The sequence below is a fragment of the Panthera pardus genome, unplaced genomic scaffold (assembly GCF_024362965.1).
Source record: "Panthera pardus isolate Hobbes unplaced genomic scaffold, ASM2436296v1 HiC_scaffold_8, whole genome shotgun sequence".
In the NCBI taxonomy this organism is placed as follows: domain Eukaryota; kingdom Metazoa; phylum Chordata; class Mammalia; order Carnivora; family Felidae; genus Panthera; species Panthera pardus.
This window is the reverse complement of record NW_026527013.1, coordinates 109,635,808-109,652,850: the sequence shown is the minus strand read 5'-3', so window position 1 is coordinate 109,652,850 and position 17,043 is coordinate 109,635,808. Positions and strand designations below refer to the sequence as shown.

Below are 17,043 nucleotides of genomic sequence, written 5' to 3'. Positions count from 1 at the left end.
GGTGAGGGGGGGAGGAGATATGAAGTAACAATCACTTTAACTATGACAATAAAACATCAACAGAAAATACCTAATATGCTGAAAAGATAGCATGATACACATACCCTTGACTTATTTAACCATGCATGTGTTATTTAATAGGCATACTGTCCCAAAAAAGTATTTCAATCAAAGGGAAAAGAGCAAAATGAAAAATATAAGACAAAGCAAACAATACACTTCAAGTAGAAAAATCTGCAAATAAACTATTACTACTAGTATTACAACTTCATACACGCATGCGCGCGCGCACACACGCGCGCACACACACACACACACACACACACGCTCACAAACCCAACATTTAAGTTGAATTACCTACCTCTCCTCTCTTTTTTGCCTATGAAATTGACAATTCACATTTTAAAGCAAAAATGCAAGGACACAGGCACTCTCCCATACTATGCACAGGAATAATTTTTTTTTGTAGAGTAATTTGATACTATTTCAAAGGACATTTGGCTCAACCTTGAAAGTATGCATACACACCTTTGTACCTCCAAATTCCACGTAAAGGAATTTTTCCTAAGGAAACAACTAAGAATCTGCATAGAAACTCATGTATCTCAAGGATATTCTCTGAAATACCAGATAAAATATTAAGAAGTTGGAAGTAACAGAATTTCCCCCCAAAACAAAAATAGTTAAATAAATCATGGAACATTTATAGAATGGAGTACTATGCAGCCACTGAAAACCATATAGGAATTATAAAGAAAGGGAGGCAGGTAGTAAATCATAAGAAAGACCAAGAGGAAAGACCATGAATGCAAGTACGGAGGTAAGCACAAGTCTGGCAAACAGTAAATCATTTATTTCATATAACACTAATTAATGTTATTATTGCAAATAACACTAATTATTTAAGGAGAAACAGGGGGCATTAAGGAAATCCCTAGTATATGGGTGTGCCATAAAAATCACTAAACTTACTTACCTGAGCACTATTGTGAAGTTGGTAATAACATAAGCTTTGTAGCCATAAGACCTGAAATCAGATATTCAAACTCAGCTTTCTCATTTGCTACCTAACAATTCTGAATCTGAATCCCAGATCCCTATCTATAAAATAAATAGTAATACCTTTTCACACTACCATCATAAAAATAAAATAAAATGTAAAACACTGTGCACATATATATCACAATAAGTACTAATGAACAGTAACTTTTTGATAAACTTTTGGGCAAAAAAAAATCCATTTAAAAAAAAACTGCGGAAGTAGAAAGGTACTGTTGTTAGAGATTTGCATGGTATTTATTTCTAAGTAACTGTCCTAATTATATACAATGCTAAGCACGCACTATATAAGTTTAGATGTCAGTGAAGTACCACATTTCAGCCATAATCATAATTGAGAACATAATCATATACTGCCTCTTACAGGAGAACTGATTGTTCTGTGATAATGTAAGCTACAATTATTTATAGAATAGAATTTTCCATTTCATTTATATCATTAAACAATGACTTACAGTCTTTACAGTTTATAAAAGTTTTGTTCTTCTCATTTTAGTTGTGAGACTGACTGTGTAGGTATTGACTGTGCTCCTTTGCTGGTCAATCACTTGCTTGGATCTACAAGAGCAAGGAAACTAGACTTCATCCTTTAGTTTAGACCTAATGCTCTTTCCATTTATTTCTCATTTTTCCCTCTTTTTGCCAGTTATTTTTCATAAATGCTGATAACTAAACACTTTCACTTATTCATTTCATAGTTCCAATATGTAAGGATCTCTGTAGTCATTATGCATAAACTAAGGAAAGCTATCTGAAAAATATGATAAAACAATAATTATGGAAGTGAAAAGACCTATCCCTTTATTTTAAAAGCTATTTGGGAAATGATACCATAGTATATTTATATGAAATACTTTCAGTAAAACAATATATAATTTTATTCCACTACTATATATAAATGAGGCTTATGAAGCTTAAATAAACAGTAACTTAGCAAATATAGCAACAAAGACCATACTTTTATATTATATAACTAGTATATTAAGGTAACCAGGATCATCTAATACTGAGAAGTTATTACCCATACAGGCATTTCATGATGGCTGTCTTGATCACCACTGCTGTGACTATCATTTTTAAGTGTAGATGTCATTTACTCAACACCTATTATTTACCAACAATCAGTAATAACTTTGTAGAAAAACACTAAATTGAAGTACTGCTCGACTTTTCCAGTAGTAACAAAACTTTAAAAAATGTAAAAATATATACAAAGTTATTATCAACAGGAAAAAAAGATTCTATTTAATTCAATGGTATCCTTTTCACCTACCTTCATGAGACAAAGTAACTAAACAAATGAACAATACTTTCATCTCCAAAGAAAACAAAACAGGAACATAATTTAAATTAAAAAGAAGAATTTCATTTGTTTGTGTTCTAAGCAGAGTGATTACATATAGAGCAACACCTTAAGGAAAGCAACGGTAGAATCCATTCCTAAGGGTATCTTTGGAAATTTCCTTTAGGAACATGGGTCTGGTGCAAGGTTGGTTAGGATCCTTTAATTTCCTAACTTAATTATTGCAAAAAGAAGGGAAACATTTACTGAGCATCTACTATGTACAAGATACTTTAGTGGGATTAAATTTAACACATTTAAGTTGTATTTGGTGCCAATTAGATAATTTTCAATGTTAGACTTGCCACTAGGGGGAGATTATCTTGTTTAATACAGTCAATTGAAGAGGGACTGGAAGAGCTTCAGATTAAAGTTGTCACATACTTGATTATAAAATTTTATGAAACTGGATATTAAATTGACTGTATTGTTAACAGTCCTATAATTATGATACAACATATCTTTTTTTTCTTTAAGTAAAATAAAATGACTCTCACTTAAGGGATCAAAGTTAAATACCATTTTCAGCTCAGACTAGTCGTGTTTTTCTGATAATGCTGGCATATTTTAGACCTCATTAGCTAAAAACTAGTAATTTAAATGCATGTTAAACGTAGCATTAGGTTTAATGGCCACATTCCTAAAATAAACCTTGACTAACTGCATTATAAAGTAATCCGTTTTTCATTCAGGTAAAAACAACTTATAATCAATTTCACGTGATTCTGCAAATGCCAGCACTAGGCTTTCCTTAAGGGAGCAATATGGTGACATGTTAAGGCATTTATATGACTACAAGCAACACAAAGTACTCAATAAAGATCAGATAAAATCTATACTAAAATAAAATGAACGTGAACGTGGATAATGTTTTAGTTATACTGTGTTACAAGAGATTGTTAAATACAAATGTATTTACAAGTTTTCTGAAGTATATTAAAACGCTAAAATAAAACAACGAAAGATAGATCTTACATAAATAAAATGCTAACTAAAAGCCAAAGATGTTAAACTTTATAATGAATACAACATTAAGGCTTTTGATTAAAAAAAAAAAAAAGTCATCTAGATGCTTTGTTACGACAATGATTAAAACCTAAAAATTCAGCACAGAGATCTTCAAGTTTTCTGACCATACACAGAAAACCCATGATACTGCCTTTATATTAGGCTAAGTATACTACTGTATTAACAAATACATAGAAGAGGCATTTGGGATGCCTCTGGTTATTTTAAATAACCACCAAACACAAGGCCGAGTTAGACAAATACATTTTTATATAAGGAACTCCTTTATAAAATATAAGTATTTTAAGCCAATGCCACAGAAAATTGCTGACTAGGCAGTATTCCTAATGCCAGCCACACTGCAGGATAAGACTTCCAAATTTTAATCAGTCTACTTATAGGTTAGTATCTCCTCTTAAGGCCAAGTCTAGACCTGAAGAACTATAATTGAAATTCTAAAAGGAAATTAAAACTTCAGAATAATGAAACTTTTAAACCTGTTACTGGTTCCAAACACATATTCTGAATTGTGATTTTTCTGATCTGGATTAGTGATCTAAACTGAGTTTTAAGCAAAGTGTACACTTCTGACTTGTTCTGAGTAAACGTTTCTGTTCTTAAAATGGTTTATGAAGACTTGAAAAAAATGTTAAGTAGCTCAAAGATCAAATTAGTAATAAACACGTGAATATAACGATCTCAGCAATCTGTGTCAAGCATTAATTTTTTTCCTGAACATTATTTTAATGTATTTACCATCTCACACAAATATATATCACCAAAACAAATATCTAAGTTTCTAATTAATCTATTAGAATCGATAAAACTTTGAAGGAAGGGAAAAAGAGAAAAATGCTAAGAATGCAAACGTGTTTCAGTAATTCCAGCTTTAAATCTTTCACTTTACAGACCCTAAAATCACTTCAAAAGTGGTAAGAAAAGTCCCCAAAAGGGTGGCTGAAAATACAAATCCCCCGCTGTATCCTGTCCACTACACTCAATTCATCCCTGCTCCCCTGTATATACATTTAACCGATATGATCACGTTGAGCGCTACAAAATTACTGCCAAATAAGTAAATAAGAGCCGGTTGCAGAGACCAAAAAATACCTTCAGAGGAACTCAGACCCTTTTTTGCAGACGGCACGTGTTTAGCTCTTTAAAACATCTGGCCCTACCAGGATGAAAATAATAACCGTCCTCTAACCCAACCAATGAAAATATTAAAAATCGAAGAGGATTTCAAGGCGGTTTTGTGTTAATTAATCCACCAGTCCCACTGGGCAGGCTAGACCAGTCAACAAATTAAGACCACAGAAAAGAGAGGTGCAGATGAGTGGGGGTGCGGGAGGGTGCGTGTGCACCGCGAAGTGGGAGGGGGTGCATTTTTTTTAAATGCGATCATTAAAAACTAAAAACCCAAGGCCTGGGTCTGTCGACCGGCCTCTAAATCTCGATTTCACGGACTGTATCGCGAATGAACCTAATCTCTGCACGGCGGGGATTTGGAGGTGGGGTGGGGCCGCCTCCCGCACCGGGGTGCAGTGGCGCACACTCCGCGCGGAAGACTAGCTCTGCACACTCACGTTTTCTGCACCGGCTTCCGCCGCTTGCGACTGGCGTAGGTGATGTGAGAGCTGCTGCTGTTCATGGTGCCCAGCCGGCGGCGGCTCCTCCCCAGGAGCGGGCGCAGACGGCCAGGTTCCCGGGACCCGGAGCGACCCGGACGACTGCAGCGGCCGGCGCCGGATTCCACGAAGTCGCGCCCGCTCCACCTGCGTCCTCGCGAGGACGCCGCGCGCCCCGAACCCTGGCTCCCGCAGCCCCGCGCGTCCAGGTGCGCCGCCCGGGCCTGGCGCTGAGGGGCGAGGGGCGGAGACCGAAGAGCAAGGCGGCGCAGGTGCCTTCAACACCGGCAGAGGCGGCGTAGCGCTGTCCGCAGGTAGGCGGCCCGGGTGGAGGAGGAGCCTGGGCAGCCTGTTTGCAATACCGGCCTGGGTCGCGCGCTGTGGCGCCGCGCCCCGTGACCGTCGCCGCGGCCCCTCGGGTAAGGGAGGCGCAGCTCCGCTGCTCCTGGGGCTTCCCCTATCCCGGGTGCTTCCCGCCTGCAGAGCTCAGACTTCGGCCGCACTCCCCTACCACCAGCTTCCGCTAGACTACGCAGCTGCCTCTGCTTTGAGCCGGTGGTCCTGATCACGTTTTCGGGACCGAGCGTCGAGGGGACTCTCCCAGCGTTGCCTCTGGACTCAGTGCACAGCGGCTGAAGAGCAGAAGCGCCCCGACTCCACTGCGGCCCCGCCCAGCTCGTTGTAGCCCCGCCCTATGCCACTTGGCCACGCCCCTCATTACATTCCCTTGAGGGCCCCACCCTCCCTGCGCGTGATGACGTAAAACGTAACGACGCCCTCCCCCCTCCGCGTAGCCGTCTTCTTTAGGTCAAGGGGAGGATTCTGTGAAAACATTTCCACACCTCTAGAAGGGAGGTGTGACAACAGATTACGTAGAGCCAAACTCTGTAGCTAGACTAGCTCAAGGAGACATGCCAAATAGTGAGCTTAACTTCACCTATGTGAGAGACAGTGACTCAGCTAACTTTTGGCTAAGAGTTACAGTGAGCTGGCAGATAACCAATGGGACTCTAAATATTTTCCTAGAGGGGAAAGCTTCATTCAGGAGGCCACATCTGAGTTGAACTAGAAGGCTAAGAGTTTCCTTGGTCTTTTGTTGTTGTTGTTTCCTTACCAGTCAGAATAACTTTGTTACTCTCCAGCCAGATTTCGATAGGACGGAAAGGAAACAACGAAGAAGGAAAGGAGGCACTTAGAGATAAGAAGTGGTCTGGTATGATTGGAGAGAGGCACTGGAAGAGAACTTCAGGACTTCTAGGATCAAATCAGAAAGCCTTGATGAAGAGTCTAGATTTTATTTTGTAGTCAGTGGAAACCTTTTAAAGATACGCAGCATGAAAGTGACATTGTGGTGTCCTAGAAAAGTCACTCTGGGAGGAAAGTGCAAACTGTATTACAGGAGAGCAAGGCTGGATGCAAGGGGAGTAGTAAGAGAGTTGTTGAAATAGTTCAGGTGAAAGTCCAAGGAAGTAGCAGTGGGACAGAAAAGAACAAATAGATGATGATAAAAAAGGATAAGAAAATAGAAGAGAGCGCACTCAAATGGCCCATGATTTCTTACCCTGTGCTGGTAACCAAGATAGTGAACACAGAGAAGTTTATTTGCTTGTCAGCAACAAAGTGCATCTAGACCAGGATGCCTAGATGACATCTCACACCATATTCTATCCTACATTTTAACATGTCTTCAAGCCCTTTCCAAACTGGTAAGTTTCTTACCTCAAGTGCCATTGATGGATAAATTGAGCTTATCATTTTATTTAGCTGAAACTGCTTTATCATTGGCTTTACCATTCTCTAGATCAACCTATGAAATATCTTCAACTCCTCTTCGACTTCCTTCCTAATTATTAAAGAAAGTGCTATTACATTTTGTTCTTTGCAATATCCCTATTCATCTCCCTCTACCTTATTCTTCAATAATTACAGAGTGCCCAGCTCAAATCCCATACCATTTGGTATTCTTCAACTGATATTATCCTCTCCATACATTAATTCATCAAGAGATATTTTGAGAGTAACACCTATGTGTCAGGAATTGTTCTAGTACTGGGAAGATAATGGTGAACAAAACCAGAAATATAACAGCCTGTCAAGGAATATGGGAATATGGTGATCTAGTAAATGAATTTGACCAAGTCATGCAGGCAAAGATAGGCTTTCCAAAAAAAATAAAAAATAAAAAAATAAAAACAAAAACAAAAAAAAAATGGTAATTGAGTTGAGGTCTGAAGGATAAGCAGGGTTACCTAGGAGAAAGGAGGGAAGAACATTCCAAGCCATTGAAATAGTACAAGCAACATCGCTTTAGTGGGAAAAAGCTTGACTGATACAAGGGATCAAAACAAGTTCAGGGCATAAATGGTGAAATTTGTGTTTCAAAAATAATACCGTATCTGCAGGGTGTAGAATAGATTAAAGAAGGAGGAGCAGAATAGAATGGATGGAAGTAATACTCCTTAGGAAATCATTTGTAGTAGCCCAGCCCAGAGATGACAATCATTGATACTAGGATGGAGATGATGATGGAGATGAAGTAAGTAGACTACATTCTATAGACATTTGGGAGGCCTCAGAAGATAGAGTGGATATATGACAGAGAAGAGGATGTATCAAAAACTTAATAATTTTCTGGACTGTGTACCTGGCTGTGTGATACTAGCATGTACTTTTGGGAAATCACTAATATAGCTCGGATCTCTTATGTTTGAAGTGCCTTTGATACATCTAAGAGAAGATGTCAAGTAGGTGATAAGACATACAACTTTGTAATTCAAAGAAGATGTGTAAGCTGGAGACATAAATTTAGAAGTCATTTGCATTTAAGGGCACCTAGGTGGCTCATTTAGTTGAGTGTCTGACTCTTGATTTTAGCTCAGGTCATGATGCCAGGGTCCTAGGATCCCAGGATCCAGCCCAGCATCAGGCTCCATGCTCAGCATGGAGAAGAGCAATTCTCTTCTCTCTCTCCCTCTGCCCCTCTCCCCTGCTCATGCATGTACACATTCTCTCTCTCTCTCTCTCTCTCTCAAAAAAAAAAAAAGTGTTTGGTTGACAGAGCATGGAGTTTATACGGTACAAATATATACTGGAAAATATATACTGGAAAAGAAGGACTATGTCCCAAAGAACTTCAATATATAATATCTAATAGCTGGATAGAAGATTGTGGTCCTATAAAACCAAGGAAAAAGTCACTAGAAACAGGAAAATAACAGGATAACAGGAAAATAAGACCATCATGTCATAGAGAACAATGTGGAAAAATATCAGGTGTGGTTCACAGAAATGAATGCTGTTGATAGGTTCAAATAAGATGAGAACTGAAAATGTCTTTGTTGGCTTCTCAACATGCAACCATTGGTGACTTTAGTGAACAGTATGTTGATGGACTAATGACCTGCAAGTAAGATTGATGCATACAGAATCCAATCCACTTCTGTATTGGGGGTGAAGAAATGGCATAAGCAAACACAGTTCTTTCTTTCTAACAATTTCTTTTTTAAAAAAGTTTGGCTGTGAAAGGGAGGGACCTGCGATGGTAGCTAGTGGGGAGTAAAGGGTTAAATTGAGGTAGGTGTGTGTGTGTGTGTGTGTGTGAGCGTGCACGCTTTAATGGGTGCTACTTAAGCAGTTGAGACAGAGAGGAGATTGAGATTGTGAAAGAAAAGGAGCAGTGAAGGAACAATAGATATTAAAAATAGTAAGGGCAGGGAAGAATGAGTTCCAAAGCAGAACAGGAGAATTAGGATTATAGTAGATTAGGTAATGGCAGAAAAATCTCCTCTAGTGCTTTACTCTTCATGGTGGTCCATGGCTTCTCGGGAAGTTATATGAAATGGAGACTTCACTTGGGTGTCTCTACAGAATCAGAATCTGAATTTTGAATAGAATTTGAGTCAGAATTAGAATTCTGAATTTTGATAACTGAAGTGTACATAAAGTTTGAGGAGCACTACACCACAGAAGCTGGAGGAAAGGACAATGGGTGAGATGCAGTAGCTGGTAATTTTTGATCAGAAAGATAAAGATGTGATGAGGAGGGTATTCTAGCATGACCTAAAAGGAAACCAGGTCTGTTTTGTGGTTGATGATTTTGTTTTAGTTTTACAAGTTGATAAAATAAAAGTGATCTGGGAAATGGCAACAGGGAAGGAAGTGGACATAGACCCCATACCCTGGATGTGTGATGAGAGAAAATAATTAGGCACCATTTGGGAGATGTCCAGCCTCAGGGAAAGCTAGCTTTCAGCTTAAGGCAAAAGAGAGAACAAGTTCCCAAAAATGACAGACTTCGCTGTCTCTATTTGACCTTCTCTTTTATTTCTCCATCTCTGCATTCCTGTCCATCACCATTCTATGTAAAATGTATAAAGTGTAAACAAATAATTTCCTCCTAGCAGAGGAACTTCTGGGGTGAAAAATGCATTTTGAAACTCAATTTATTGATTGTGTAACTTGAAGCTCCTTTTAGAAAAGAAGTATATGAAATGAATTAAATCCCATGAAGCAATCTTAGGGGGTTTTTTTTGTTTGTTTGTTTTACAAAATGTCCACCTTTAAAAACAATATATAATTTCTTGTCAAGTTAGCCAACGTACAGTATATACAGTGTGCTCTTGGCTTCAGGAGTAGATTCCCATGATTCATTGCTTACATACAACATCCAGTGCTCATCCCAACAAGTGGCCTCCTCAATGCCCATCACCCATTTTCCCTTCTCCCCCACTCCCCCGCACCAACCCTCAGCTTGTTCTTCATATTCAAGAGTCTCTTATGGTTTGCCTGCCTCTTTGTTTGAAACTATTTTTCCCCACTCCCTTCCCCCATGGTCTTAAGTTTTTCAAATTCCACATATGAGCAAAAACATATGACATCTGTCTTTCTCTGACTGATTTTTTCACTTAGCATAGTACCCTCCAGTTCCATCCACGTTGTTACAAATGCAAGATTTCATTCTTTCTCATTGCCCAGTAGTATTCCATTATATGTACATATATAAACCACATCTTCTTTATCCATTCATCAGTTGATGGACATTTGAGTTCTTTCCATAATTTGGCTGTTGTTGAGAGTGCTGCTGTAAACATTGGGGTACATGTGCCCCTAGAAACAGCACTCCTGTATCCTTTGGATAAATTCCTAGTAGTGCTATTGCTGGGTTGTGGGGTCATTCTATTTTTAATTTTTTGAGGGACCCCCACACTGCTTTTCAAAGTGACTGCACCAATTTGCATTCCCACCAACAGTACAAGGGGGTTCCCATTTCTCTACATCCTCACCAACATCTGTTGTTTCCTGAGTTGTCAGTTTTAGCCACTCTGATTCTAATGTGACCTAGTATCTCAGTGTGGTTTTGATTTGTCAAAATGTCCACCCTTTTTAAGGTTGTTAGTTACTTGGTACGGTCATTCTCTGTCTTTTCTCCTACTTCCATACCCTAATTTTCTGCTTGACTTCAGGACTATTTTCATTATCCAGAAATCCTATGATGCTATACTATATTACAGTCTTAGTAATTGATTTTTGTATACCAATAATATGATTTTCAGGATTTATTTTAATAGTGACATCATGCACTTCCCTGACAAATTTTGCTTAGTATGTCAATGAAATCAGTCTTTGTAGTATAATGCCCTTAAAAAAAAAAATGTTGTCACTTTCTAAAAACTATCACTTGCTACTTCTAACATGACCACTGTTGAACATGATTCTCAAAGTGTGGTTTCTGGCCATCACTAAGATTTAAAATTTTTCTGTGAGCAATTTTTATGTAATAACATTCTTTCTTTCTTATAATAAAAAAAATGCCTTTAGGAGTTTATGAATACATTACTGCCTTATCAAAGCAATGTTACCTTCTTATTTCATTTATGTGGGATGGCTTTTTAAGGTTTCAGACGCAGCTATAGGTCTGTGTGTTCCTTTTTGCTGCTACATATTGTGAGAAAAAGAAGTAGGTTTTAGGAATGCTATTATAAATAGTAGCTGTTTTAGAATAAAGGGAAATAACTAAATTGAACGCTAACCCTATTCGTCACAGTACATGTATTCATCCATTTCACTTAGCCAACACAATGACATCAGTTGGACACTCTGCAAACCACTAGCTCCATGTAGTTCAGAGCTTCAACATTAAATCGTACTTCTTCCTTTTGATGACATCATACCTTTGTGATGCTGGGTTTTGTTAAGTTGTAGTTATAAAACACAAGGACCATGAGAAAATGACGGTGGAATGGAAAATGACGGTAGTGATTCTAATCCAATTCCAAGATTTGAGAATTTGTAAAGTGCCGATAGATGTGCACATCTTATTAAGAATGAAATAAATTTTTTTTAATGTGTATTATTTTTTTAAATAGCTACAAAGTGGTTAAGACAGACATATGTAATTTTGGCCCTAACTACTTAATAATGGGAATTGTAAAGTATTTCTTTTACCCTGTGATGTTGTGAAAAAAATTACTGAGACACTAAGAGTACCATGAACTGGGAAAGTCTGGCAATCTGTGACATAGCTAAACCCTTCTTTTAACAGATGAGAAGCTTCAGGCCCAGGGAGATAAAGTGGCCTGCTTATGATAGCCTAGAAGTCAGGTCTTAGGACTTCTATTCCAGGCAAAAATATTTTATTTATCTGTGTACTGGTTTGATTCATTTCTTAAAAAATAATCAGTTTACACATCACTTGCTTTGACTCTAACACTAAAGATCAGACATAAATATCTATTGGCTATTTCTAAGTGCTTAATACCTTTTTTCCTTCTTGGATAATCTATGACAATGTCATAGGCAGAAGCCAAAAATAAAAAGTGATTAGTAGGTGTTGAAAACTTTTGGAAATACCTCTTAGGCTAATACTAATCTTAACATGAACAAGTCAACTCCAATAAAATGTAGGAATCATTTATTAGTCAAAATTATTTTTGTTTACTTAGGGTTAATGTTTTGTTATCAGAAACATCAAGAGTTTTAACACATGAAAGAACATTCTTAAAATATTAACATGTATTCCATTTAGATTTTGACTTTTGCTTGCTGGAACTTTTATTCTTGTAAATGTGAAATTTGATGACATGATAGATTATGAAGAAGCTTTATGTTTTACATGCTAAGATTCATATCTGATTTATTAAACATTTATTAAATTACACATGTATAAATATTTTTGTTTAAAGTTATTTAAATTTAAAGATAAATGTATTTGAGATTCCCGTAACGATACATAGTTTATGCACTTTAAACGATCATATAGAAGAAATTGAAAGGAAGATCAAATATATTTATATGAAAGAGATATTTTTAAAAATCATATTAAACACGTACAGAAAACGTAAGGAAATGTAAATTATTGTGACATTTTGACTTAAAATCTGTAATGTGGACCCGCTAAAGATTACCACATTCTTATGCATATTAAAAAGCAAAAACAATGTTTTCTTTCTTGAAAATGTTTAACTTGGATTTACTAGATCTGTAAACAGTGGTTCTCTACTGTTGTACATTGTAATCACTTGGGAGCTTTAAAAAATACTTATGTCTGGGGTTTCTTTACAAAGATTTTGATTTCGTGATGTAGGTTGCAGCCTGGGCATAAACATTTTCAGGACTAACAGTTGTACGGTGGTAATGCAGACGATCCTTATTCTCAGGAAATGGTTGCTGTCACATTTAAGTGTGAAATAGCCTTGTGTCTGTAACTTAATCTAAGAATGATCTAGCAAAAAAAAAAAAAATACACACCAACATACGCATATATGCATGTTGGTACAAACATATATACCACTGTGAAAAGTATATAGGTATTTGTATTATGCTTTCAACTTTTCCATATGTTGAAATTTTCACAATAAAAAGAAAAACTAATAGCAAAAGCAAATAACCTTTTCCCCTCAAGTTTAAAATTTAGAAACAAAACAATTATTTGAAACCTAATAACTGTGTCAGTGAGAGATGAAGCCAGGACTGATATATTAATCATACGGCACTTGCTAAGATAAAGCTTTAGACCTTTCTCTAACCCTTGATATTCTAAGAAACAGATGGAAGATAATTTAAAAGACTCACATGAAATTTCTGCACTTCTGTAGTGTGAGAACAAACCGAGAAGTCTAGGTCCCCATTTTGCAGCATCTGTGGGCTGAGGAATATATGTGTTATTAGTTGCGCATTTCAAGAATTTAGCTGGTTTATACTGACTACAAATCATTCATTCTACCATTCGTTATATATACTAAAATGCTAATAGTTTCTAATACGTGACAAATATTCTTCTACTTGTTCTTACACTATAAATTTGAAATTTCTTCTTTATCCATTTTCTTGCATATTCTCCCTGGATTGTATAAAACTTTATAGTGCATCAATAATCAGGATTTATATCTGTAAGGCTTACATGTTAAAATAACAGGTTTTTAAAAAAATATTTTGGGAAAAATGTTAACTTGCACACCACATTAAATCTTTTCACATTAGTACTATGCAGAACAAGAATGATAAGTAAGGGTCCTAGGACCCTATCAATCAAACCCTGCACCAAGTGTTGTAAAAATATCCCATTACCTGATTGGTAAATTGATAATGACAATGGAGATCTGGTTGCATAATTAATCAAGGGGATATAACTAAGGGTGGAGTGTCCTGTATAACACCAGGTTCTCCACCCTTCCCTCCTAAGGCAGGGTGGAAGAATTTCCCTTGTAAAACTAAAAACTTAAGTTGAGTTGCTTTCCTGACTGAACACAGATGGACTTCCCATATGCCTTTACAGAGGCAAGGAGTCCTGATGGAAATGGATTGGAAGGATTCAATTCATTCCCAGTTTTGAATAAATCTCTTACATTCTTTCAGTCCCTGCATTGGGTTGTATCCTTGCTGGTTATCTGAATCAATAAAGAATAACATAAAGTAAATGTGTCTCTAAAATAGAGCATGGAGAGCAAACAATTATTTTGGAGTACATTAGTATTTAAAGAAATGCCAACTAGATTATAATGTAAACAATCCTTATCTAAACTCTTCAGAAACCAGGATTTTCAAAAATTTATTATTGTTTTTCCATATTAAACTAAGATTTTATGAGTGCTCAGCTTTCTAACCAACTTTTCACATGATTTTTGAAGCAAATCACCACCACCATCACCAAAAATAATTAGTCAACACGCACATTAGTAAAAACAGTAATCTGAATCTCCTAAAGTGCTTTCACTGTATAAAGTAGATGAAAGATATAAAGTACAAACTTTGACTTTTTATTCTCAAACATCTCAGAGTTACATGTTAACGTTTTAAGAACTGAATTTTTTATGTAGTAACATGGATTTAACTCCTTTTTTTCATTTTAATATAGTATTGTTAGGTCTAAATAGACACATATCTAATAATTTATATTCTTTTAATGTTTACTTAAGGAATTTCTGTGCTTAGATCATTAAATGTGCATATAAAAATATGTTTCCAAAGTTCCTTTAAAAATCATCATTTGGAATGAAAATTATGGTCTAATTGATATTAATGAGGTATTACTGATACACTAAAAAATTTCCATTTATCCAAATATTTTATTTACATATACTGTATTTTTAATTTTAATATTAAAATACAAACCAGAAGATCTCTTCTAAGAGAATTTTCATTCTAATTTTCTTTTATGTATCATTAAAATTCAAGAGGACTTGACATCACAAATCTTTCCTTTTTCAGTGTTTTTTTTTTTTTTTTTTTTTTAATATGGTTAGCAGAAGACACAAATAAACGTAAGGTACAAATAGCACCATATTGGCAGGTTTTACCGGCAGAAAGAAAGCCACGAATGTAGTCTCTAGTAATGTCCTTCCCCCCGTTTTAATAAGAAGGTTTGTGTTGTTCTGACATTAAATGGATTAAGCAGCAAGCCTGCTGAGAAAAATACTCAAAGGTATTAAACCCTTGCAGTGTTGGTTTAACTGTAAGTACTGTAAAATAAGATTAAGTCTGAGTTTGGAAGAAGAACTGGATTTGACATAAGACTAAAAGGTAACAATATTCACAGATGCCTGAATTAATGCTTCAGTGAAAAATATAATTAGCACAAGATTTGAAAATATGTCTCCTTTGGCAAATGTCTTCAGAGAGTAATCAGTGCTGTAGACTGATGTAGTGGAAAGAGCACTGGGCAAGTAGCCAAAATCTTTGAATTCAAGTTTGTTGCTTTAGCACTCACAAGTTCTGTGACCTTGGATGAGAAGTTTCTAAAGTTTTTGAATTGCAGGATTGTGGATGTGGCCAATTGGCAACCATTCTCCATTTTATAGTGTGCGTTTCTGGACTGCAGTCACCCCAGATTTCTGGGCAATTGAGGTTGCAGATGCAAATTAGGTTCAGCCAATTAAACGTACTTGTTGAGATTTGGAAGGCAGAAGTCAAGTGAAGGTCATCTTCCTGCCGCTTGCATTGTTTTCTGCCAATAAGCGAGATTGTGAAGACATGATTTTGTGTGATAGTTTCCAGCGTCCAAGTTCTTGTTTCATGGGTTGTGAGACGCTGTTGCGGTGGCAGAAGTGGTGATTTCTTGAGCCCTTATGTGTAGCTCCAGTTGGGTGTTTTTGAACTCAATAAATTCCATAGTGACTTCTGGATTCCTCACCTTTCTGATTGAAGCAGAAGTAGTAGTTCCCCTAATAGGTCAGTTCTGCTGCGTTCTGGAAACATTTCTTGATGCCTAGCCTGGAGCCTCTGTCTCTAGACTTTCCAATTACTTTGTAAGCTTTTAATTCCCTATATTGAATTTCAGTCTACCTCAAGTATCTGGAGCTTATTCATTTTCCTGAACTGAACCCTAGCTGACACACACTTAAGCAAATTTCATTCATACAACACAGGGCAGTCATGAAGACCAAACTGTACCACCTAAGTGTACTCCATATCGTTTCCTCTTTTTTGAAAGATGGGTAGTCATGATAAACAGCTATTAAAATTGTCTTGTGGTATTTTCACGTCATTAATTTTACTCAGATAATATTTATCTAAACATGTTTTGTGAAGTATTGGTTCTGTTGGGCGAATATCATAGAAAAAGCAATGGTGTATTTAATAGGTAGCTCGGTATTATAAATCTCTGATTCCTAAGAATGTCCATGTGTTTGAATACCTTTCTTGTAACTGGAATGGATAGTTTTCACTTCAATTTTATATTTTCCTGGTAATGTTTCATTTTTATGACGGCAGTAATTAGAAGCACTATGGCCAGTTCCATAAGTGGAAATGTACTGACAGACATGCAAGTCTGTCAAGATGTCGAGAAGGTTTGGAAACATTTTGCCTCAGGGTCTCATACTTTCTAAATAAAGAGAATAAAAATAAAATCCTTGTTTAGCACCTTTTTTTCAGAAACATTTGTAGTTGCATATGTGGAGCTAAGACACATTTTACCTTTCAACTAGCTTATATGCCCAACTACCATTAACACACCAATCCTCTTCAGATTAATTTACTGACATTACTTCACTGTTCTTCAGTTTCAACTTGGCTCCTGACCCCTGTCTCCATTTCTGTGTGTCTTATTCTGTGCCCCTTAGGCTTCCAATGAGTTATTTTCTCTCTTCTAAAAGATCTTATTACATTGACTTTTTTTTTCCCCCTTGAGACTTTCTTAGAAAATATGTATCATATCTATCTTATGATAAATATGGAGAGAGTCTTATTATACCGGTCTTATTATATTGCTCTTGGTCCTTTCAAGACTTAAATTCAGTTGGACCTCGTGATAAATACCCTCTATTTCCCCTCAATAGGTGAATTCAGAAAATAAGAGATTTACAGTGAGTACTCATTACTTTCTTATCTAATTTTAAATATAGACAGAATAAACTACATTGAATTTTCTAGTGCTCTGTGAATAAAAGTTTATTTACTTCCACATATATAAAATTCCACCATACAACCCTATGTTCACGATTAAATCTATCATTTCTAAGCCAATTATAACCTTAGTTTCTAATTTTAACCTTAATTGGTTCCTAATAT

The 17,043-nt window shown here is 36.5% G+C and overlaps 1 protein-coding gene across 2 annotated transcripts in view; it reads right to left on the bottom strand.

Annotated features, from left to right (window-relative positions):
• The window catches only part of AHR (aryl hydrocarbon receptor), a 53,617-nt gene extending 48,441 nt beyond the window's left edge, over positions 1–5,176 (bottom strand). For both annotated transcript variants that reach the window (XM_019443523.2, XM_019443524.2), the window contains exon 1: positions 4,996–5,176. In XM_019443523.2, the coding sequence (XP_019299068.2) occupies positions 4,996–5,060 (65 nt within the window). In that variant the 5' untranslated portion in view covers positions 5,061–5,176. The remainder of the gene's footprint in view (positions 1–4,995) is intronic.
• Between the last annotated feature and the right edge of the window lie 11,867 nt (positions 5,177–17,043).